The sequence below is a fragment of the Ochotona curzoniae genome, unplaced genomic scaffold (genome assembly GCF_017591425.1).
Source record: "Ochotona curzoniae isolate NIBS_2020 unplaced genomic scaffold, NIBS_Ocur_1.0 patch190, whole genome shotgun sequence".
Lineage (NCBI taxonomy): Eukaryota > Metazoa > Chordata > Mammalia > Lagomorpha > Ochotonidae > Ochotona > Ochotona curzoniae.
In genome coordinates, this window is record NW_024466740.1 from 570950 (window position 1) to 593651 (window position 22702).

Genomic DNA, 22702 nt, shown 5'->3' on the forward strand with positions numbered 1-22702 from the left:
CTCTGGAAAGCTTCACAGATTTGTCTAGATTTGGAAAAGCATTTATGAAACACCTACCTTCCATTGCTTTGAATTTCAACTGTTCAACTTCACATGGGACATCAAAACATGACACTGAACAGGAATCGTGCAATCATCCAGATTGCCAAAGACCGCAGAGCAGACTTTCCCTTCCCTGCTGTAACTAATTTCCTACCTCATTTTCCTCTGAATGCATTCTCGCCTCTGGGCCTTAGGGCATCACCTATCAGAGAGCTCAGGACTGCCACAGATGCTTATTGAGAAAATCATTGAGAAATCTTATTGAGAAATCTTGACCTTGAAATACTTACAGATGAGGGCTCTGGGATCCTACAACCTCTCTTCCTGTAATCTCCCACTGTTCAGAGTGCACTCTCTGACTAATCCTTGCTTTGTCCGTATAAATTAGAACAAAAGTAGGTTCTCTCCAAGATCTTCCATTTTGTCCCATCAGCCCAGCTCACTGGCCTTCACTGTATGAAGGTCATCACTTACCCACTGGGTCATACAGTTAACCGGTTAACTCTAGACTCCATTGGTTCCACAGAAGACTTAGCTCTCTGGGATAAATTCTACTTTCTCAAAACTTTTCTATAGCAGGTGATAAAAAAAAACATACTCTAGACGTTGGACTCCCAGCCAAGGTAGAATGATCCTGCAGGAACAAATATTTGTTTCCAAGCTTAAAAAGGGAGGAGACTAAGAAGAAGACTGGAGGGGATATGAATCTAGAAAGAGGAAATCACACAAGGAGAGAGCCTTTGGTGACCCCTCTTCCCCAACCACCACCAGCACCACCACCATGGGTGCAGGGCATGGGGTTGGAGCTCCAGGATAAGGTTGCAGGGCTACTGGAATGAAGCATCAAGCTTTGGAGCTCCCAGAGCCGCTGAGAACTCGGGAGTCAAGGAAGAGCTTTGACAGCTTCCTATAAACACCCCTGAAATCCTTGCCTGACCCCTGACCTGTGTGTGTTTCTGGAAGGCTCCAGGCAGCCTAAGGGTGGAGAGTTGAGGGGTGGGGGAGAATGCAACAGCTGAGAGGCTGAAAGCAGGTCTGTGTGGAGGTGTTCTGCCCCAGGGAGGAAGGTAAGGTGAGGAGGACAAGTTCCTCAAAGGAAAGAGCTGGATCAACAGCTCGGTCCTTCCACAAAAATCCCACAAGGACCACCTTGTGGGACTAGGGTCGTAATCAAGATGGGCTTTTGTTAGAACAAAGCATAGAACTGCCACATGAGCCTGCTGTCTTATTCAGCTTCTTGGTCAGGACTCTAAAGTGCATAGCCACAGAACCTTTTCTGTGAAGTCCAGTATACAATTAAAAAGAAAAATTCACTGGGTGCAGTTCAAGTAGATTAAATCCTCTTGGGTTTTTTTTATCTCAGTTACTCCAGATTGTAACCAGTCTTGCTCTGCTAACTACAAGACAGTCCTCCTAAGAAACCTTGCCTATCACTTCTTCCTACTCTTTATCTACCCTTAAAGCCTCGTTGGAAACCAAAGCATATCATCCAGACAAAAAGTGTGTCATCTGTCCATTCAGAGCAAAAACCTGCCATTACCAGAACCCAGCACTGGTCCAAGGAAATGGAGAAATTATATCAGAGGAAACACAGTTTGTATTTTGTTAGCATAATGGGTGAATACTTTATGCATTTATTTGTGTGTTTTCCTTCTCTTAGCTAAAAGACTTCCCAGATATTCCTTTCATTATCGTAGACTAGATTTCAAGCTAATGTTTGATAGGTAGTAATCACCTAACCCACTTATTTCAGCTTTGGGAAGATTATATTGAAACACCTTTAATCTTCTCTCCCATTTTAAAATGGATTATATTGTAAAGGAGGTGTAGATCAAAGACAATGATAGCAGGAATCACTGAGACCAGGACCAAGGAGTGCCAGGCATTCTTTCATTTTAGGAATCAATCAGAAAAGTAAGGAGCAGGCAGTCCTGTTTGTATTTTCTTAACCATGGCAGACATGCTGAAAAGATCAAGATGCTCAGCTTTATCATCAGACATCACTAGTCAATGGAGGAACATCTGAGAGGAGGCCCATTTTCTATCCCTGAAGTTACCAGTCCTAGAAGAGTGTCTTATGGAAGGAGAAGTTTTTAGCAGGATTCTCACATGCTTCTCATCCATCCCTGGCTGTTCTTTCCCATCTTTAGTCTGACAGAACACTGGAGGCTCCTTCAAGCTCTGAAATGTGGTGAGTTCACAACAGAAAATGTCACTAGTTTTGGAGCCTCCAGTTATTTAGCATGCACATTTTGTCTGCTCTAAAGTAAATGCCATAAGGCTGAAAACTTCCACAGGAGGTCCCCGTAGAGAACTGCTACATTCTGAAAGGGGTATCCACAAGGGTGGTTTTCATTTAGCTTTTCCTACCCATGGGTGCTGAGGAAGCTCAGCATCTTTGCAGCCAGCACAGGTGCCCTCAGCAGCTGGACCATGGGGTATGTGGGCACATCAGCCCATCATCCGGAGTTCAGTGGCACCATAAGAAGACAAGAGAACAGAAGAGCTGCAGCACTGGGGTCAGATACCGGATCATCTGTCCCAGCATTCCATCTCTGACATTGGCATTCAAGGAACAAAGGAATCTGAAAAGGACCCATGATTGTTACCATGACAGGGGTGTTTCATGTTCTTTTTACTATTACTGAAAGCCTGACTTTCTCACGTGAGCCATGAACACCAGTCAAAGCCTCTTGCCCACACAGATAGGCCCTCCTGCTGGCTGCCATGTTCGTGTGGTCTGAGAACACCACATCATTTACAGTGGCTCCTGGCTCAGTGACATCAGCAGCCTGACGCTGAGGTTTTTCTTTACTGATAGAGAAATACGTTTCTAATTCATCACATTATGCTTGAAGGCTCTGCCAGGCCACACATCCATAGAAGTAACCATCAGGCTTTGTTAGTTCCCCAGAAGGTCTATGCTTTTCTAGATGAAAAGCTTGTGGACCAATCTTTAAAATCTCTTGCCAATGTGGCCATGAAAGAAAGAGCTGCAGTGTAGAAAACAAGGGGCTTCTCGTGGGTGTTGGAGCAACTTCAGCACCACAGAAAAGGAGCAGAGGCAGCTTGCCCAGCTGCTTAGCGGGGTCAGCTGATTCCACGATGTTATCTGAGAATCCAGGCAAAGCATTTGTCTATCACAGCACACCACACAAAGTCCCTGGAAACTCGAGGGGCTGTTGCTACTAAGGGGAGTGGAGAGGCAGGCAGAGGAGGATTTCACCTGAATGTGAATGAGGCTTTTATTGTAAAAGCTCATTTTCATTGACAAAGTTTGCATGAAGTGCAGAATTTCTGGCCTCCCTTGTCTGGCTCTGAACTTTCTGGAAGCAGACCCAGAGACAGACAGAAATACAAGGATTTTGTTTGGGAGATGATGCCAGAAGCGAGAGTTGGAAAAGTCAGATAGATAAGGCTAGGAAGGCAGCCCATCAAAGGTGGGTTGTACAGCCCATGACCACCAAGTGAAAGCTTCATTTTCCTAGAAAAGCTAGCAGGGTCACACCCCAGAACTTTTTCATGCAAGTTGGGAGAGAATTAGAGTATTTATACACTCTCCTCCCACTAGGTTGTGGCTGAGGGTTCCTCCTAGAAGAAGGCAGAGGTATTAACTCTGTGCTCTATCCTGCCCTCGATGTCGGAGCAACGCCCCCTTTCTCAGCTCTAGAGAAAAGTCCTCAAGCAGAGAAACTGTTCTGGCAGGTGTCCAGCACTGTGGTGACAGAACTCCAGGACTGAGAACAGCACAGGGAGCTGGTATCCTATGAAACACCTTCTGTCTGTATTGTTCCAACCCTATTATTTAAAAAATCAGAGTCCTAAAGGAGCTGCTATTGATTCATTACTAACTCTAGTGTAGCTGCATGTTTCCTAAGTATATTCATAGTGACTGTACATAGCAAGCACATTAACTGGTACTATCCTTACTGTTCTTAAGCAACTAAGCTCAAAAAGGTTAAGACATTTTCCCAGGGACTCAGGAGACTCAGGAGTGGTAAAGAAGAACCCAAATTCAGCCTCTTGTCCAATCCTGGTAATGCAGATGTGATTATTCAATAAGCCACCGATGGAAGCTCTTGTCACCATGCCATGCATCTGTGCCTTCATTCATAGAGATGCTCTTCATGGCCTTGTTTCCATTCACTCATCAAGCCTCTTGATCATGGACTTTGTTTCTGAGAGAGTTTGGGGGACAGTGAGAGATTTATTTGCATTTGTTTCAAGGATAGAGTTACAGAAAGAAAGGGGGAAATACAGAGATGTTCTATCTACTCTCCAAATGGCTACCCAGCTAGAGTTGGGCCAGATCGAAATCAGGAACCAGAAGATTCTTCTGCAATTCCCGTGTGGCTGCAGGGGCCCAAACACTTGGGCCATCTTGTACTGCTTTCTCAGGTGCATTAGCAGAGAACTGAACCAGAAGTGGAGCACCCAGGATTCAAACCAGAGCTCATGTGAGCTGCTGGCACTGCAGATGCCAGCTTAACTGACTACGCCATGACACTGATCCATTTCTGGTTTTTCAAAGGCAAGGATTTAACCTCCTTTAGACATCAAGAAAAGGGGTCAGGGCCCAGTGGCATGGCCTAGTGGCTAAGGTCCTCACCTTGAACATGCCGGGATCCCATATGGGCACCGGTTCTAATCCTGGCAGCTCCACTTCCCATCCAGCTCCCTGCTTGTGGCCTGGGAAAGCAGTTGAGGATGGCCCAAAGCCTTGGGACCCTGCACCCGTGTGGGATACCTAGAAGAAGTTCCTGGATCCTGGCTTCGGATCGGCATAGCATCGGCCCAAGTGAGCGAATCATCGGATGGAAGATCTTCCTCTCTGTCTCTCCTCCTGTCTGTATATCTGACTTTCTAACAAATAAATAAATCTTTTTTTAAAAAAATGGGGGAGTCAGTTTTTCCTTTTTAGAGCAGTATGATGCACACACTGGAAAGACCCCAGCTGGATCTCAGCTCCTGCTCTTCACATCTGTATGGATTTGGGCTGGTTACTTGCCTTCTTGGGGCCTCATTCTACTTATCTTTCAGTTGATAATAATGCTTTCTTTCACAGAGAAGCAATTGAATAATGAGATGTATGTATTGATAGTGCTTAGTAAAGGCCAATTCTTTTCTTACATTCAGGAAACTTAAACCGCTTGTATTATTTCAAAAAAAGTTGAGAGTCCCTTGCCCACAGTGTCCTCCCCTGAACTGTTAATTCAGCAGTTAGGGATGTTGATGTGTGCCTCCTTATTCTTTCCCTGATCAGGGAGCACTGTGGTTTCCAGCACACAGTAACGGCTGCAGAAATAAGAATTTTTTTGATGCTGTATTGGCATGTCAATCAATTCCCTGATGTAATTACCAGATGTTTCTTGGAGCCAGACTCAAATCTGAACGATGACCCAGAGCAGGCTGCAGTTGCCTGGAACCCCGTGCACTGGCTTGGGCCAGTTCCTGCCCCTCATACATACTGGGCTAAGCCTAATTAAGAGCTCACGGATGCGGAGGGTGTGATGGCTCAACAAGATAATCCTCTGCCTTGCAGTTCCAACATCCTGCATGGGCACAGATTCATGTCCTGGATCTCCACTTCCCATCCAGTTTCCTGCTTATTTTCTGGGAAAACAATGGATAATGGCCAAAAGCCTTAGGACCCCACACCTACATGGGAGACATGGAGGAACCTCCTGGTTCCTGTCTTCAGATTGGCTCAACTCCATTTGTTGTTGGCTTTTAGGGAGTGAATTACTTGAGGGAAGATCTTTCTCTATCTCCTCATCTCTCTGTAAAATCTACCTGCATGTGTTTGACATTGGTTCCACGTTTATGGATGCTGGTGGCAGAGATGCTCAGGAATCTTACAGTGTTGCTAAAATCTGTAGCATACTTGGGATGATGTTTGATGGGAACTTACCAGCACAGTTCCAGGGAAGGCTTTGTGAGAGGCCAAAGAAGTGCTACCTCAAGACAGAGTTCTTACAATATCCCAAACCATGGAAGGTGACAACAGCAGAAAGTGGGGAAAGTGAGAGAAACAGGGCACAAAGGCAGATGTCTAAGGTAGAAGCTTGAAGTTGCCCAGCACAAAGGGGGAGGAGTGGCATAGCATGGGACCTCCATGGGGATCACGCAGGCCAGTCAGGCTGCTTACAGCGTTTCCTCCTGGGATGGTCACCAGGAAGTGCTGATGGCAACAGCAGAAAGCTGGGCTCCCTTTGCACTGATGTATGTTTATACTTGGCCTTTTCTAGGATGTGTTGACCTTCACCCTGGACTGCTCCATTCGACCAGTCTAGGTTGAGTGTGTCTAAACATGACATGAATGTTCCAGCTGCATTTTTTTTTTGAAATAAAACATAAAATGCTCAGCAGCCATACAAACTTCCAATTAGGCTCATCCACCTCATGATAATGATTGGGCCTCGTGAGTGCATCCAGAAGAGAGAAGCAGGGATGCTGATTGCCGTTACCTGGGCAAGGGGGATCCCCTCTGGTACAAGGCTCCATGGTTTCCATGGGAACGAGACTGCTAGCTGTTGCTGGCCACAGGGCTGGTGGGATGCACTTACAGGGAAAGTGAGAGGATGGAAAATTGGAGCAAAAGGAGATGTGGACATATTTGAAGCATTTCGGGGAACCCTCAGCTGGAGGAGGCAACTCCATTCCCCCTGCAGATGTATCTGCTGCCAGCATTTATCTGGTGGGTGCAGTGATCCCAACACCTAAACGCAGGAAGTACTCAGCTACAATTTTCATGTCCTAAACTTCATCCTGAGGAAGCAGGTCTCAGGGCAAGGCAGATAGGAGTTGTCAGTGAGTGGACCTCAACACCAAGACAAGAGAGGAACTTGCTCTCTGCCCCACACCATGTCATCATGGTAATTAAGGATAGTGATGCTACCTGCAGGAAACAGGTGCCAGCTTTTCCCACACCCTAAGACTGACCTGTGCTGGCCCAAATACAGAGGTAGGAGATAGGACTGTGGATGGCTTGTGGGGAACCTGGGCCTGCACCTGGGACCCCACTGTGAGACCTTACATGAAATCAAAACCAAACCTACTATGCAGGGACATTGTCATGTCCCAAAGATGGCATGCATCCTAGCTCCAGCCTCGAGGGGTGCCCTGAGATATTTTGCATTTGGTGAAAGGTTGTACGCCCAAGCTAGATGGCAGTAGCCCCACTCTGCCGCTCTGTAAGAGGCATTAGAGACCCTATGTCATCTAATCCCTTGTTATATAAATGAAGAAAGTGAAATCAAAAAGCACTGGGCAGAGCCTTCCAGTCCAGTGTACTCTTTTATCTCCATGCACTCTTCTTCTCCATGCACCTGTCAACCAGGTGGAGGTTTGCCTGATTTCTGAGAAGCAGACTGAGGTGCTGCTGACAGCTCTTCCTTGAACCATTGGGCTAGCCAGGCAAGGCTGACCGACTCTGCCCAAGTACCATGCCCAGGGTCTGCCCTCTTCAGAGTTTTTCACCCCACTGACACTAATTAGGCATCCACTGTGTGCACTATGTTGTGCTGAGTGCTTGGCACAGAACGAACAGTGAGGCAGAACCTCAGAGGCCAGGTTCAGAGGCTTCATAGGCAGGTTGAGGCCCACGAGTTGCACTAATACATCACCAAAGGTCACACTGTTCTGAGAGTGCCAGGATCAGACCCTTCTTTTGGGGTGCCATTGTAGTGTAGTAGCTAAAGCTGCTCCCTATGACTCCAGCATTCCATATGTGCACTGTTCATGTCTCAGATGCCCCACTTCCAATCCAATGGAGGATAGCTCAAATGTTTGGGCACTTACCACTGAGATGAGAGACCTGGATGAACCTTCCAACTCCTGGCTTCAACCTGCCCAAATATTGGCTGTTGCAGTCATCAGGTGTGAGGCTGGCTGGGAGGGAGGTGAACCAGGGATGGGATCTCTCCTCTCTCTCTTTAACTTTCAGAAATAAAGATCTTCCTGCTTTCCAAATAGAAGAAGGGCACCATCCACCTGGGCTTTTCAGGACCAGACTACGCCTAATGAGGTTGTGATGTGTTTAGTGAGGCACCGTTGCATGTGAGGTACACTCTCAGAGGCTGCCCCCAAATAGGTCGCTGTCCCATGGGTCTCCAGGGACTGGGCTCTCCTGGGTTCCCATTCTGTGCCACCAGAGTCAGCCAGCAATGCCCTCTGTAAATGAATAGAGATTTTCTAATGTGAGTGAGTGGGATCCTCAAGAACAAATTTCAACCCAGATAATATCACAGCAGCCTTACCCTGTGTAAAGTGTGCACAATGATGTGTCCTGACCTTAAGCTGCATGGCACCTCCCTTCTGCTACTTCTGCCCCATGCTGTGCCTGAAGTGGGCAGAAGGCAACCAACCATGTACAAATTAGAGGTCTCCCTCCACATACAAGAGGACTTGCAGCACCTTTTCTCCAGGTCTTATGCAAAGGAAGCTTGGGAAATGCAATGGACTGGGTGTGTCACTTCAAAACCCACCTCCCCTGGAATGGTATTTGGAGGTGGGGTAATTGAGAGGGAATTGGGGCCAGATAAGACCTTGAGAATGAGTGACCATGATGGGATTGGTACCATTCTAAAATTGAGAAAAGACCAGAATGTCCCCCAACCATGACACCGATGGAGACAACCAAAATGCAGCTGACTGCAAAAGCCAACAAGAGGGTCTTCACCAGAACGTAACCAGGCTAGCACCCTGGTCTTGGTCTCCCAGATTCCAGAGCCATGGGAACCAGATCTGCTATTTAAGCCATTTAGTGTATGATCTTCTGTGGCAGGCATTGGGCCTGGCTCACCCGGATGAATCATGTCTTAAAAGCACCACTGTGATTTTGACCAGAGCCTTCTCTAGCCCCTGAAACACACCCACACGACTTGGAGCAACATGAAATGAAAACTTTACATCTGGCTCATCTCTGGAGTTGTGATGACTGTAGGAAACATCCAATCAGAAGGGACCAGTGTGCTCCTTGCATGCATCTTTTGAAGCATTGTTACAATTTCCTTATCAATTTCCCCGTACATGTTTTCTGCAAGGGGCTATAATGAAAAGGTAGTGAGGGTCAAGTTGATGTCGGCAGCAGCTTCTGTGGGGAATATCTCAGCTAACCATTCCTGCTGTGTTGCTGCCAGCTGCCAAATAGGAATTCTTATTATTCTCGAGGCAAAATGATTGGAAAGCATTGGCCTGATTTCCTGTCTTCTCCCAACTCTCCACTTTCTAGCTCCCTTCACACTTCCGTGTCTCCTACCTTCATTACAACCATGGATCAGCCATATTGGCTCAGCAAGGAAGACTCACCTCCAGGGCCAGCTGCTCCCAGGCTGCAGAGCTGGCACAGTGGCTGGCACTGTAGAGGATTTTCATAGCTTTCTCATGGCCTCTGGCAAACGGAGACACCCTTGACCATCTCAGGGTAGATGTCTAGCTTGTTTCCTATAGGACATGGCTACTGTGATTGATAAGTTAACCTGGCTTCCTGACTGTGTGTATATCCAGCTCTGGATGTGAGAGGACAGCAGGAGTGGGGAACATTTAAACGTTGGAACTGACCGGGGCTGAGAAATTTCTGTTGTCACTAACCTGAGCAACAGAAAGGAAAAGAAGTCTGTTTGCTTTCCTCTAGGGCATGGTGGCAGAACTGAAACAGATTAGACACTCTGTTTGAGGAAGACATGGAAAGGGAGAGGTCCCAGGCAAAGGGGAGATGGGAAGAGGGAGATGCCAAGAGGTGGAGTGACAGCTGTTATAGGTGTCACTGGTGTTGGACTGATTAGGGATGGTCTCAGATATAGGAATAATAGATAAGCTCAGGGCTGCCCAGCATGGGTTCAACATCTGTAAAATGAGAGCAAGATGTTTTTATGATTATTAAGTGCAATAGTGGGACCTGGGAGCAGGTGTTGAGTAAATTTGTGACAAGTCATCATAATTGCTAAAGAGGTTCATTACCAGCCCAGCTGCCCCAATGGCTTAGCTCCATTGGGTTCATTGCAGGGCTGCCCAGCCCAGGCCAACACCCACAAGCACTGGGGCTTGATTGAAAACAGAGCATCTGAGAGGCTGTCGTGTCTTCAAAAGCAAGCATTGGGGTGGAAGTTTAGGGCCAGACCAAAACCCTAGTCTGCCCTTGGCAGCTGTGGACCAGCCTACCTCCCTGGGTAGGCCTTTTCTCTTCTACTCCTGCCCCCTCCATAGTCCCTTGGGCTTCAAATAGGTACAGAAAGCAATGTTTCCCATAGCTTCTGGCCCAAAAGGATGCCTCTAGGCAGAGCAGGAAAATGGGAGGACCACAGAGAATTCAGTGAGCCAAAGTGAGCTCAAAAAGAGGGTTGAAGGAGAAGGCTAGAGCATGCGATGTTGCACGTGTAGGGGCAATGAGGAGGAAATAGTTAAGAGGCTCCAGGGGAGGCAAGCTGTCTCCCAGGTCAGGCTTCAAGTGGACAGCACTGAGATTCACTCCAGTTCTTCTCAGTTGGCTTTCTATCCATGAATTCAGCCAACAGCAGGTTTCAGATACATAAGAAAGAGAAAATCACATTTACACTGAACCTGTGTGGACTTCCTTTCTTGTCATGCTCCCTATAGCAGTCAGTCAAATAATTTTTGGTGCAGCATTTACATTGTATTAGACCTAGTAAAGAATGTAAGGATGCTTTAACGTACTCAGAAGCAGATGTAGAGGTTATGTGCAAAGACTTTGCCATTCTGCGTTAAAGACTTGAGCATCCCTGGAGGAGTCCTGGAGCAAATCCATTGCAGATACTGAAGGATAACTGTGTGATGTGTTATGAGAATGCCACTTGGGATCCAGGCTTCTGCTAGTGCTGGGTATGGTTTGTCACTTGTGTGCTCACTTGAAGTCTGGTTAACTTCATGCTCTTCAAGTTGTAGCTTTTATCCCCTCTAAGTGAACGGACCCAGTTTTTCAAAACATTTGACTGAAACACAGCATAATAAGATACGTGCAGATGTGTTTTTTGGAGATCCTCTAACTACATTCATAAGCCAACATCCAAATTAAAAACAATGTGTTGGGGCCTGGTATGGTAGCCTAGCCACTGAAGTCCTCACCTTACACGTGCTGGGATCCCATATGGACGCCGATTTGTGTCCCAGTGACCCTGCTTCCCATCCAGCTTCCTACTTGTGACCTGGGAATGTAGTCAGGGACAGCCCAAAGCCTTGGGACTCAGCACCCATGTGAGAGATCCAGAGAGAGCTCCTGGCAACTGGCTTTGGATCGGCTCAGCTCCAGCCATTAAGGCCATTTGGGGAGTGAATCAGTGGAGGGAAAATCTTCCTCTCCCATCTCTCCTCCTCCCTGTATGCCTGACTTTCCAATTAAAAAATAATAAATCTTGAAAAAACCACACATTGAGCCCAACACAATACCCTTGTGGCTAAAATCCTCACCTTCCAGCTGCTCTGTTTCCCATCCAGCTCCCTGCTTGTGATCTGGGAAGGCAGTGGAGGATGGCCCAAGGTCTTGGGACCCTGCACCCACACGGGAGACTGAGAAGAAGTTCCTGACACCTAGCTTCAGATCAGCTCAGTTCTGGCCATTGCTTTCACTTGGAGAATATGCTAGCAGACAGAGGGTCTTTCTCTCTGTCTCTTCTCTCTGCAAATCTGACTTTCCAAGAAAAACTGAGTATATCTTTTAAAAAAACATTACTGGGAATCCCAACAGTCCTTAATATCCTCCCCCATTCCCTTCTCTCTCTCTCTCTCTCTCTCTGTGTGTGTGTGTGTGTTGTAAAGATTATCTTATCATTTATGTGGTATGACTCAGTGAAACAATAACAGACCCCACATTAAAACCAGAACTCTGCAGTGAGACCTTCAGTGCTAGAGATGTCACCACACTGAACAGGTTTTCTTTCTCTCTTCTTTAGCCCTGCACGAATTCCCCAGTGACATTTTCACCAATGAGGACAGAAGACAAGGCGCTGTAGTCCTTCATGTGCTCTGTGTAAGTACACTCCTTGTGCCTCTGCCTGGAGGGTCAGTGGGCAGAAGAGGGTTGGGCGAAGGTGCCGATGGAGGAGTCTCCCCTCCTTCCCATTCACAGGTCTGCAGAGGCTCTCTGAGCCCTGCAGGTGGTGACCTCCAAGTGGATCATCTTTTAAAGGACACAGGTTCCCAAGCTGGGAGACATCTGTGTGCGTTGTTTCTGTTGTGCACATGTGGGCTCTAACATCAGAGTTGTTGGAGATCCTTTTCCTACCCAGCCTCTCTAAATTACCACAGGACTTCTCCTTCCTTGATTTGTTCTGCTACGTGTCACCTGACATTTCATTTGTTGTTTGCTTATTTTCTGTTGTCATCATGCGTAAGCCCTGTGAGGGCAAGGATGTTGTTTGGGGCATGGCTTTGTTCCATGACCCACTGTTGGCACATGGGAGATGCAGATATATGTAAATGGCGGACTACAGTAATGGAACCAGTGTCTGGCACTTAGTATGTGATCAAGAAAAGCTTGTTTCCTTCCCTGCTTGTCTCTACTGTCTCATAGTGTTCTAGCATCTTTCTCTACAGGCCAGCGGATCTAGGTCTTTGAGTTTGCTTGTGCCTGCTTACAGAATATTGGGAAGTCATGTGGTGACGTCTGTATAAGAGAGCAGGAGAGGGGAGTGGGACCAGTAGCTCCCAGGCAACATCTGTGTTAGGTACACCACCACCTTCCAGACAATATGGAACTTGCTCCCCTAGAAGGATCTTCATTCCATTCTGGTTATGTATTGCTACAAAGCAAACTTCCAGAATGTACTGTTACAACCAGCTGATCACAATCTGATTTTTGTTCATGGGCTCTTTGTTTTAAACTCATGGGAATGTGTGCCTTGGAATCTGGTGTCTTGGATGGGACAACTCTGATGATTGGTAGTCACACAGATATCAAGGAAGGGGGAACAGGAGCCACCAGCACAGGGCAGTTTCCTTCTTTTTGTAAAGATTTATTTATTTGTACTGGAAGGGCAGATTTACAGAGAGAAAGAGAGATAGAAAGATCCTTCTGTCTATTGGTTCACTCCACAAATGGCTTCATTCACAGGAACTGAGCCAGTTGGAGCCAGGAGCTTCTTCAAGGTCTCCCACGCACGTGCAGGGTCCCAAGGCTTTGGGCCATCCTCTGCTCCACTTCTGGATGGGAAGCAGCTGACCCAACACATCAGCCTCAGGGAGGTCTTCTTCTAAGAGGGATTCTGCTCTCCTATGTGTTTTGCCTGAAGTGTGGTAGCTAAAGGATTGGCTCTTCAGCTGTGACTCTCAGCAAGATACTGCTGTGTAACCTGTCCAGCTTGGCAGCCTTGGGGAGTAGGTTATCCATGTGGCCGCCTGGGACTCAATAAGCAAGAGTTATAACTGTCAAAGAAGGAAGAAACCACATGGCCCCTGGTGACTTGTCTGGAAGTCACACAGTGCCATTTCCTGCATGTATCAGTGCAATCATAAGCCCATTACAGTCCAAGGCAGCTTAATGTTTTAGTGCATGCCTGGAGAAGGTCAGAAGGCATGGCCTGGGCTCCGGAGTCTGCCCAGACATGACTGGCGGCCCACATCTATCAGCTGGTTGGCCTGATATTGTGGGTGGCTGCAAGCAAACGTCAACCTCTCTGGACCCGTTAGTGTCCCCTCTGCTTGATTCCCTTTCTGACGATAACAGCTGGCTCCTCAGCACTTCTCCCCGCCACCACTCCCCAAAGCAGACATGAAAAATGCCTTTGAAGCCAAGACACTGTCTGCAGACACGGGAAACCCAAGCAGAGGCTGCACCCCTCCTGGTGCTCTCTGATCTTGGGGATTGTCACCTACACTGAGCAGTTAGCACAGATGCCACCAGAGAGGCTCCACTGTCACAAGGTTGAGGAGCCCCAGGCGCTGGGCGGGATCCAGAACTCCACAGGAGCCAGGAATAGCCCAGTGCTTCCACAACTAAGATGAGAGGTTTCTACTCTCGGCCCAAACAGCAAGCTTTCCTCCTCCTGGAGCAGTGCTGCTGGCTGCCTGCAGCTGTTTTGGCCTCTGCTGTCTGCAGTAGGTCACTTCCAGGTTAGCATAAGGACCAAATGGACAAACCAAGTGATATCAGTAGAGACTTAAAGAGGGTGGATATAACTGTATAGCTCAGCACTTCGTAGTCAGGGTTGTCCAGTGTCACTATTGACCCCAGCCCTCATCCCTGTACTTTAGAATCCACAGGCAAGAAGTTTGGGTTCCAATGTCCATGACCATGCCTCCAATATCACAGCCTAGGCACATGGTTGAACCCTACATTGTGAACCCAAATACCCCTGTTCCTGTTTGTCAGTCCCATGAAGGATTCTTCTCTCCCCATTGTCCAGGGTTGGATCAAGTAGCCAGAACAGAGGGCATCTTGTCTACATGGAACATCCAAATGTCGGGGTGGGTGGCATCTTCCGTTATGCTACGCATTAGAACCAAGGGTTCCCAATAGGATGTAGGCCTCACGAGAAAAGCTCCTTTATACCATCTCTAGTACATTGAACATCCAAAGCTACACAGCCACTAGTCAGTGCTCACCAGCTCATGTCACTCACTGTATTTAGCATGCTCAGGAATTGCTGTGTGGCCATCATTTGATATAAGGAGAATGGATGCATGTAGCAGCAGACATTGGCATTTTAATGGCCCACGGGAAATAGATGGATACATGGGTCAAAGCAGAAGGAAGGTAAACATTGACTTCGTGCATGTGGACATTTGGAAAACACTGGCCTGGGCCCTTCTGGGGGTCCGAGATGCAGTTCATTCTGAGAGAACTCATCCTGTCCTGTAAGGAGACCCTCTCAGGTCCAGCATGTGCCTCACCCTGAGTTCTGAGCACAGTCTACACTGCCTGCCATGGGGGCCCAGAGGATGCACAGGCAGGTGTCAAGGTGAGGTGCTGTTCAGGAAGGGCAGGTGAGCTATTTCCAGTCATTCTGCCACAGAGAAGGGTGGCAAATCCCAGGCAGGAATGGGAAGCCCAGTGGTCACAGATGAAGATGTGAGTGTGCAGGGCCTCTGGAGGGACAGAGGACGAAGGGTGTGGAGGGTGGGTGGTGAGAGAACATGAGGATGGAGAGGCAGTCGGGCTCAAGTGGTCATCACAAGGGGGCTTGGCTGCAATTTGACAAATGAGGAAGAAGAACCCTGCCTAGAGTTTGGGCTGATGAAGATGGAAGCTAGGCCAGAGGTGGCACCAGAGCGAGCTACCTGCAAGTTAACAAAGACCTGGGCAGAACATAGACAGGGCTTTAGGGCCAATTGGGGAGGAGCTCTCAGAGTCCCAGGCTCTCCATGGAGCACCCTGGGCCCTGGGTAGGCAGGAGAGTCCATACAGAAGTGAATGTGGGACTGAGCCTCACCCAGCCACCTCCAGGTCCCTGAAGAGGTGGGACCACCTCATCTAGGCAGGACAGGACAATCTTTTGTCTGAAGAGTTTGGACATCTTGTTAAACCCTTTTCCTGGGCTACCTCAGAAGGTCACAGGGCTGGTCTTCCATGGGATTAATTGAACAAGGTCATAAACGTGAAGCACAGTATCAGATCCCTGCCAGTGCTACTATGAAATCTGGTCAACCCCAGAACTTAGCTCTAAACCTGGACTTGCCCCATTTCACTGGAGCCCCCATGAGTTTGCTTGTCTCGAAGAACAGGCAGCCTCTGGCCTCAGTCAGGGGCAGGGCTGGGGAACAAAGCTGATCCTGTGGATTAGGCAGTGTCAGATCTCAGATACCAAAGCTGACTGCTCTCTTTGTCTTGCGTGTAAACTTTACTCTCTTTTGTGTGTTCTTTGTGGGACTCCAACAACCATTGCTGGCTCAACTTTCTAAACATGATAGCTGTAATTTTTCCCTCTTGAATCTTTGGGCTTCTGTGGATTGCAGAAACTGTAAATCCCAAGCTTGTGTGTTTTTAACTAAGCTTTCTCTTCCTTGTGACTGTTCTTCATGTATGAGTTGCTCACTGGCAGGGAAATTCATATCTTGACCATTTTGTCCACAAGAAACATCCCCAAGAAAACACCTGTCTTAGAGCCTGCATTACAGTGATGAAATCTACATCCTGTCCATTCGTTACTTTGCCGCAAAGGTCGGGATGGGAAGTTTGTGCAAAGTTGTTTATTATTGTGTATGACATGCAAAGCTGAATCTTTGAAATTATCAGCCAAAATGTAAATTTTTCTCTTGTCATAAAAGAAGCTTTAAGTAGTAATCAGTACTTGGAATTCTTTCTAAGAGTAGGTGTGAGCAGCTGTCTATGCTTAATAGATCTAACTTTACAGCAGGAATAAACACCCAGTGCTGTGGCCCCCAGATTATTCCAAACCTTCTGGCCTTCCTTTGCCACTTGCATGTAATTCCTCTCTTCCTATAGATGGATAACGTGTATGTGTCAGGTGTAAAGCACAGTAGAGTCACACCAGAAAGTGATTCTCTAGATCTTACTGATGCTAATTCTTTTTGGAAAAAGAACTATTGACTGGCCCAGCCACCCACACCTGTTAATGGCTTTGCCCAGGGAAGAAAAAGCCAAAAGGAACATGCTTCTGATGAGCATCTTGTTCAAAAACACACTCATGCTGTGAGAGGCCCCAAGATTAACTCAAGAATTTATGTTAAAAGAACCTTTTGCTTCACCAAGCTGTGGTGGTGGTTGACATCGGGGCCCCCTGAATCTTCCCAGAACAGCAGAAGGCATGGGTGTGTTTAGGGGCAGTAGGGAGCTGTGGGAGGTTCCATGGCAGCTGACTTAAGCCCACTGTGTCCAGTGGCAGACTCTCTTGTTCCCCGTCTCCTGCTGGTGTCCTCACTCAGGGTACACACATTAAGAAGCAAGCCTTATCTACATATGGTGAGTCATTTGGGAAACCCAGAAATGTTTCTTTTTTCTTTAAAAAAAGATCATTTATTTGAAAGACAGAGTTACAGAGGGAAAGGGGGAGGCACACACAGAGAGCTGATTCACTCTTCCAAACACTTGCAACAGTGAGGGCTGGACTAGGTAGACATCAGGAGCCAGATGCATTTGAGCCATTGTCTGCTGCTTTCCCAGGGGCACTAACAGGAAGTAGGATTGGAAGTGGGTCAGCTGGGCTTAGAACTGCCATTCCTATGGGATACTGGTGTCACAGGTGACAGGTAAGCACACCTATGTTGAGCCACCAGGTCTGTGCTCATAAGGGTGGAAGTCCTCCAGGAATGATCACCAAACACTAGTGACATCATTCTTTCTCCATGACCCCATGTGATGATGTCCAGGTCTTGATCCAAGCCTGGAGTTCTCCTAAGGCTCCTCACCTCCTATACTTTTGTCTTCCTCCCCAGCCCAGAAAGTTTTTATCTGATCTGACCTTTGGGAAACTCACCCTCTATGCTGATCCAAGTTTTCACTCTAAATCCCAGAGCAGCTATTAAAAACTTAAAAATATGTTGATGTCTGTCTTGTTCCACCATGAACTCTGCTCCCCAAGACTTCATGCATCTGGCTGCATGAGAGGAAGGCCACTGGGATAGCAGTGATGGAAGGCAATTGGGATAAGAGGGGAGGAGGAAAACTGCTCAAGGAACGTCTTCCCTCTGGCACTGGGTTTCTGCAGGACTGCTGCTTCCTGAATTTCATGGTATTCTCAGCCTAACGGAGCACCAAGATGACCTAGAACTCGCTCTTTCCTTCCTTCCTTTCTTCTTTCCTTCCTTCCCTGCTTCCTGCATTCGTCATGTGGTCTCTTACCTCGCTGAAGAGGTGTGTGTGTGTGTGTGTGTGTGTGTGTGTGTGTGTGTCCCTTGACCTTGCTTGACTCTGGTGCTGCAGCCCATTTACCTGCCAGCTTGCTCACTCCCTACCTGTATTCCTGACCTACACACATCTCTTGTTGCTCCAGCTCATGTTGTTCCTGCCTGATCATGGGTCAGCAGCCCCTAAGAGGTTGACTTCACCATCATCAGCATCATCAAACATATATGGTTGTATAGCTTCCCCTGTGGAGACCTGAAGGACGCACACCTCAATGCCTAAGCTTACTGTTCCCCGCTCACTTTGAGGGGCAGAGATCAGGGTCCTCTCTGAAGGAGGTCTCCTCAAATGGATATCATTTCCAGCTATTTCTGAAATTCAGTTTTCATAAGTGGAGGAATAGTTACCTGAATATACTCCCACATCCCCAGAGCCAAAAAACAAACTAATGGGTATAGCAGCCAGGTCTTAGGGAACAGAAGGGCCAGAGTCATGGCAAAACATAGAGAAGCCCCTTCCCTGCTCCCACACCCTCCAGTACTATCTGTACCAAGGCTCACACTCCACCTCGACCCCTGAGGTTGTTTGTGTCCTGCCTCCCTTGGCTTCTGCTGTCACTTCAAATCAAGAAGCAGAGATGGCCAGGAGGAAGGTCCCTGGGAGAGGGGCCGTTCCTTGACTGGGTGCTCGGAAAGAGTGCCGGCTTGAACATGGCTGTAGAGACAGCCAGGATGCCTGTAAAGGCTCTGCCAGGCCTCCAGCTTGTGAAAACATGGGCAGGATGTGTTACCCCAGAATAAAAACCAGAAAACTTGTATGTCACCAACAAATCCAAGGCTCTACAAGATGTCCCTTAACTTCTCCTGACTTCTGAGCTCACGTCTATCAAAAGGGACCATATCGTATGTGCTCAGTAATGTTAGAGGCTCTGGGTCTTTCCTTTTCCTGTTCCCATGCCACACTTGAGGCAGCTCATCTGTGCCTGCCTAACTTGTTGCTGGCAGCAGATCCACGGCGATGCAGCCGCCACCTTTGTGAACACCACATTGAATGTCCCTGGAGGCCTCTGGGTGGCTGTCACTTCCTGTAACCCAGAGCTCTAGGGGAAGAGGGTTGCACAGGGACCAGAATGTTGGTGTTTTGTTTTTACATTAACTAATAAGAACTGTGCCTATTTATGGAGTATCCTGTGATGTTTTCACTAACATGTTCACTGTGGGGTGAGCAGATAATGAACACATTCATCCCTACGTGTTGACCATTTCTTGTGGTTAGAGCACATAAAAATTGACTCTTTTAGAAATATTGAGTTACAGGGGCCCGGTGCAGTAGCCTGCAGGGAAAGACGTCACCTTGCAAGCACTGGGATCCCAGATGGGCACCAGTTCTAGTACTGGCAGGTTCCGCTTCCCATCCAGCCCCCTGCTTGTGACCTGGGAATACAGATGGCCCAAAGCCTTGGGATCCTGTACCCACTTGGGAGATTTGGTTCCTGGCTTCCAGTCGGCTCAGCTCTGGCCCTTGAGGCCACCTGAGGAGTGGATCAATGGATGGACGGGACATTTTCTCTGTCTCTCCTTCTCTCTGTATATCTGACTTTCCAATAAAAATAAATAAATCTTTTCTAAAAAGAAAAAATAGATATTGAATTACCTCTAATCACCCCAAAAGAGGAAAGGAGGAAGTAAGGTTGCTGCCAACAGGATCTGGTAAATAGAAAACCCCATAGGCTCCACCAGAGAGGAAAAAAAAATTTAACACCAATAAAAGAATTCAGTCAAGTTCCAAGTTTCACAAAATCAACATACAAAAATCTGTTGCATTTCTCTATAGTAACAAGCAACTATCTGGGAAAGAAATGAAGAAAAACAATTCTAAGTGCAATTAGATTAAAAACAACAAAATGAAGAAAAAGAATTTTGGAGAGAAACAACCAAATAGGGAGGAGAACATTTGGCCAATGGGTTTTGAAAGTTAAAGGCACCTATGTGAGTTGGTCAGAAAGGTCCTGACAACAGCTTCACTAGCTGGGAAGGCATGTTTGGTTAAGGGATTTCACTCTGGAAGAGAAAAAATGATTAGAACAGCTTGTGGAATTCACTGTTTACTCATGGAAAAGTGCTGAGCGTGTCCTTAATTTGTCAGTGTCAACATAGAGCTAAAACTGGCATCCAGAGAGGATTTGCACAGAGTGTAAATGGTAAGGTTTCACTGGATCTCCATGCCCTGCCTCTCCTCCTTGCCTGGGAGGCTTCACTCAGATCACAGTAAGGCCTGTGGTTCCCACAGGGGCTGGTGACGTGGGCTGGGGGGAGGATTATCAGTCCTTGGGTCTGGAGCCTGTACTTGGAGTGAGACCCAGGTGAACTTGAGTCCCAGCAATTCTTCACTTTTGAGCTGATAACCATGGATACAGATGCAGCACTGCACTGGGGTGCTGGTTCGAGGGATGTGTGAGCACAGGTGTGCCAAGCTCTGGGCAGTGTCTGGTTCTGGACACTTGTCCCTTGTGTGTACTTTCAGTCTGACTTCCAGCTTCCGGCCCCTGAAGCTCTGGGCTGCTTCTGCTTCCCAATCCTGACCTTACGTAAATGTAGGTCAGGCCTGAAACCCCAATCCCTCCCAGACATCTGCTGACAAACACTGGCTTGAGTACCCCTGCTTTCATGTCGGCCCTCGTCTTGAACCCAGGACAAGATAGAGAGCACTGCAGAGAATGAGCTTTTGCCAAAGCATGTGCATTGCTTAGATGCCAAACTGTGAAGTTTACACTCCCACACTGCAGCCTGCTGTGTACTCCTCTTCATCTTCTGATTGGTTTCTTGATCCACATATCCCCTACACTATTTCTTTTGTTTCTATTTAGTCATACCCAGTATATGAATTTTATTGCACTGTCAACCATCATCCCATTGTTACATGTTGATCATTTACACTTTACAGAAGCACCACTGTTTTTCCAAAGATATTTGTTTAAGTATTCAAAAGCGTGAGTGAGACAGAGACATACAGAGAGAGAGAGCTTCAATCCAGTGGTTCACTCCCAAAATGGCCACAACTGCTGGGGCAGGAGGAGGAACTGAGAACATCATTCAGGTCTCCCATGTAGGCACAGGGACCCAAGCATTTAGGCCAGTCTCCTCTGCTTTCTCAGGTGCATAAGCAGGGAGCTGAATTGGAAGTAGAGCAGTTGGGACTTGCACCCATATGGGATGCAGACATTGCAGGTGGCAACCTAACCCAGGATGCCACAATGCTGACCCCAGCATTTTAAAAGTCTTTAATATGCATAGCAAAATAAATTTAGCTTTTAACCCCATTTTTTCCAAGAACATTTTAAAGTACCTCCTGTTTTCTTCCTCTGAAAATACTGAAGGGTTCCCTGCTGCTTGCCCTGGAACAGATTCCAAAGGTAATCATGGAATCTGTCTTGTCAAATGCCTGATTACCACTCTGATTGATGTTGTTTCCTATGCAGAGGTGGGAATCAGAGGATGTACTTTTTTTCCCATCATGAACTTACCAAAGCTGTATTTTCCTCCCAGCTGTGGGCTGCAGTGATTCGGCAGGTAGCCCAGTGCTGCTCTGTGTCTGAATCTGTGATGTGAACAGCCATTTAGTCACAGGCCCAAAGGCATCTGATTTGCTTACTTTGATTTTGTAGAGTCAGCTTAGGATAAGACCCATTCCTCCCCTCTGTAGAGGACAGCTCTTGGAGGATCAGTTTAATTCCCACACCTAGATATGAATGCACATGTCTCTCTCTCTCTCTCTCTTCCACACACACACACACACACACACACACCCCTACATTTATGGCACTGGAGTCCTGATGTAAAATGCCACAGGCAAGTATTTTTAGTATTAGGCACAACTAGTTAAATGATTATGAAGACATAAATGTATGTACACATGTGTGAGATAGGAATGTACTGAAGAAAATCCATAAAAAATAACGATTGGTTGGTGCATATCATGGAAAAATATACATTGTAAAAAATTACACATGGATTTACAATTTTTTAAAAGATTTATTTTTTGTATATGTGCTGCCGAAGCGAGTACAAAAGATTTATTTAAAAAAAAAAAAACAGAGTTACAGAGAGGAGGAGAGACAGAGGTCTTTTCATCTGCTGGTTCACTCCCCAAATGCATGCAACAGCCAGAGCTGAGCCAGTCTAAAGCCAGGAACCTGGAGCTTCTTCTGAGTCTCCCAAATGAGCACAGGGCCCAAGCACATTAGTCATCCTTCACTGCTTTCTCAACTCACAAGCAGGGAGTTGGATTGGAACTCAAGCATCCAGGACACAAACTGGCACCCGTATGGGTTATAGGGGCCACAGGCGGAGGCTTAGCCTGCTACCCCATGGTGTCAGCCCCTCAAAATTGATTTTGCATCATAATAGACTAATTCTTTCAGCTTTGTCTTCCCACCAATGTTTTTGAAGTTGTCTTGGATATGTGCATGTGCATTTTGTTGCCATCAGCAACATGACAACACTTGTTGAAACCTACGTGGAGTCAGAATGTCATTTGAAATGAAGCTATGTGGTTTTAAAAGATGAAAATCTTTCATAACCCTACAAATTGGTAGTTCTCTGCTGTGGCAGCTGTCACCACCATGCATGCATGGAGCTGCTCAGCTGGAACCCCAAGAGTCAGCGCTGACCTCTCACTCCTTTCCCACTCAGCAGCAAGTCTTGTATGTCTGTACCTACTCCCATGCTCTACATGCATGGTGCTGGTTTGGGACACTGACATCTCTCATCTGGACCACTGCAAGCTTGCCAGTGGGCCTCTCAATTGTGTCCACACCACCATATAGGAATCGCAGTGATGTCTTAGATATACATGATGTTACTTTGAAAAGTCCCTGAAAAATGAAATTAGAAGATAGGTCTGTTT

At 47.1% G+C, this 22702-nt stretch overlaps 1 protein-coding gene across 1 annotated transcript in view; it reads left to right on the plus strand.

Moving 5' to 3' along the window:
• The window catches only part of LOC121166652 (sodium/potassium/calcium exchanger 3-like), a gene marked incomplete at its 3' end in the record, with an annotated part of 282241 nt that extends 270155 nt beyond the window's left edge, over positions 1 to 12086 (plus strand). Inside the window, exon 4 of the mRNA XM_040995875.1 lies at positions 11949 to 12086. Within this exon, the coding sequence (XP_040851809.1) occupies positions 11949 to 12086 (138 nt within the window). The remainder of the gene's footprint in view (positions 1 to 11948) is intronic.
• Between the last annotated feature and the right edge of the window lie 10616 nt (positions 12087 to 22702).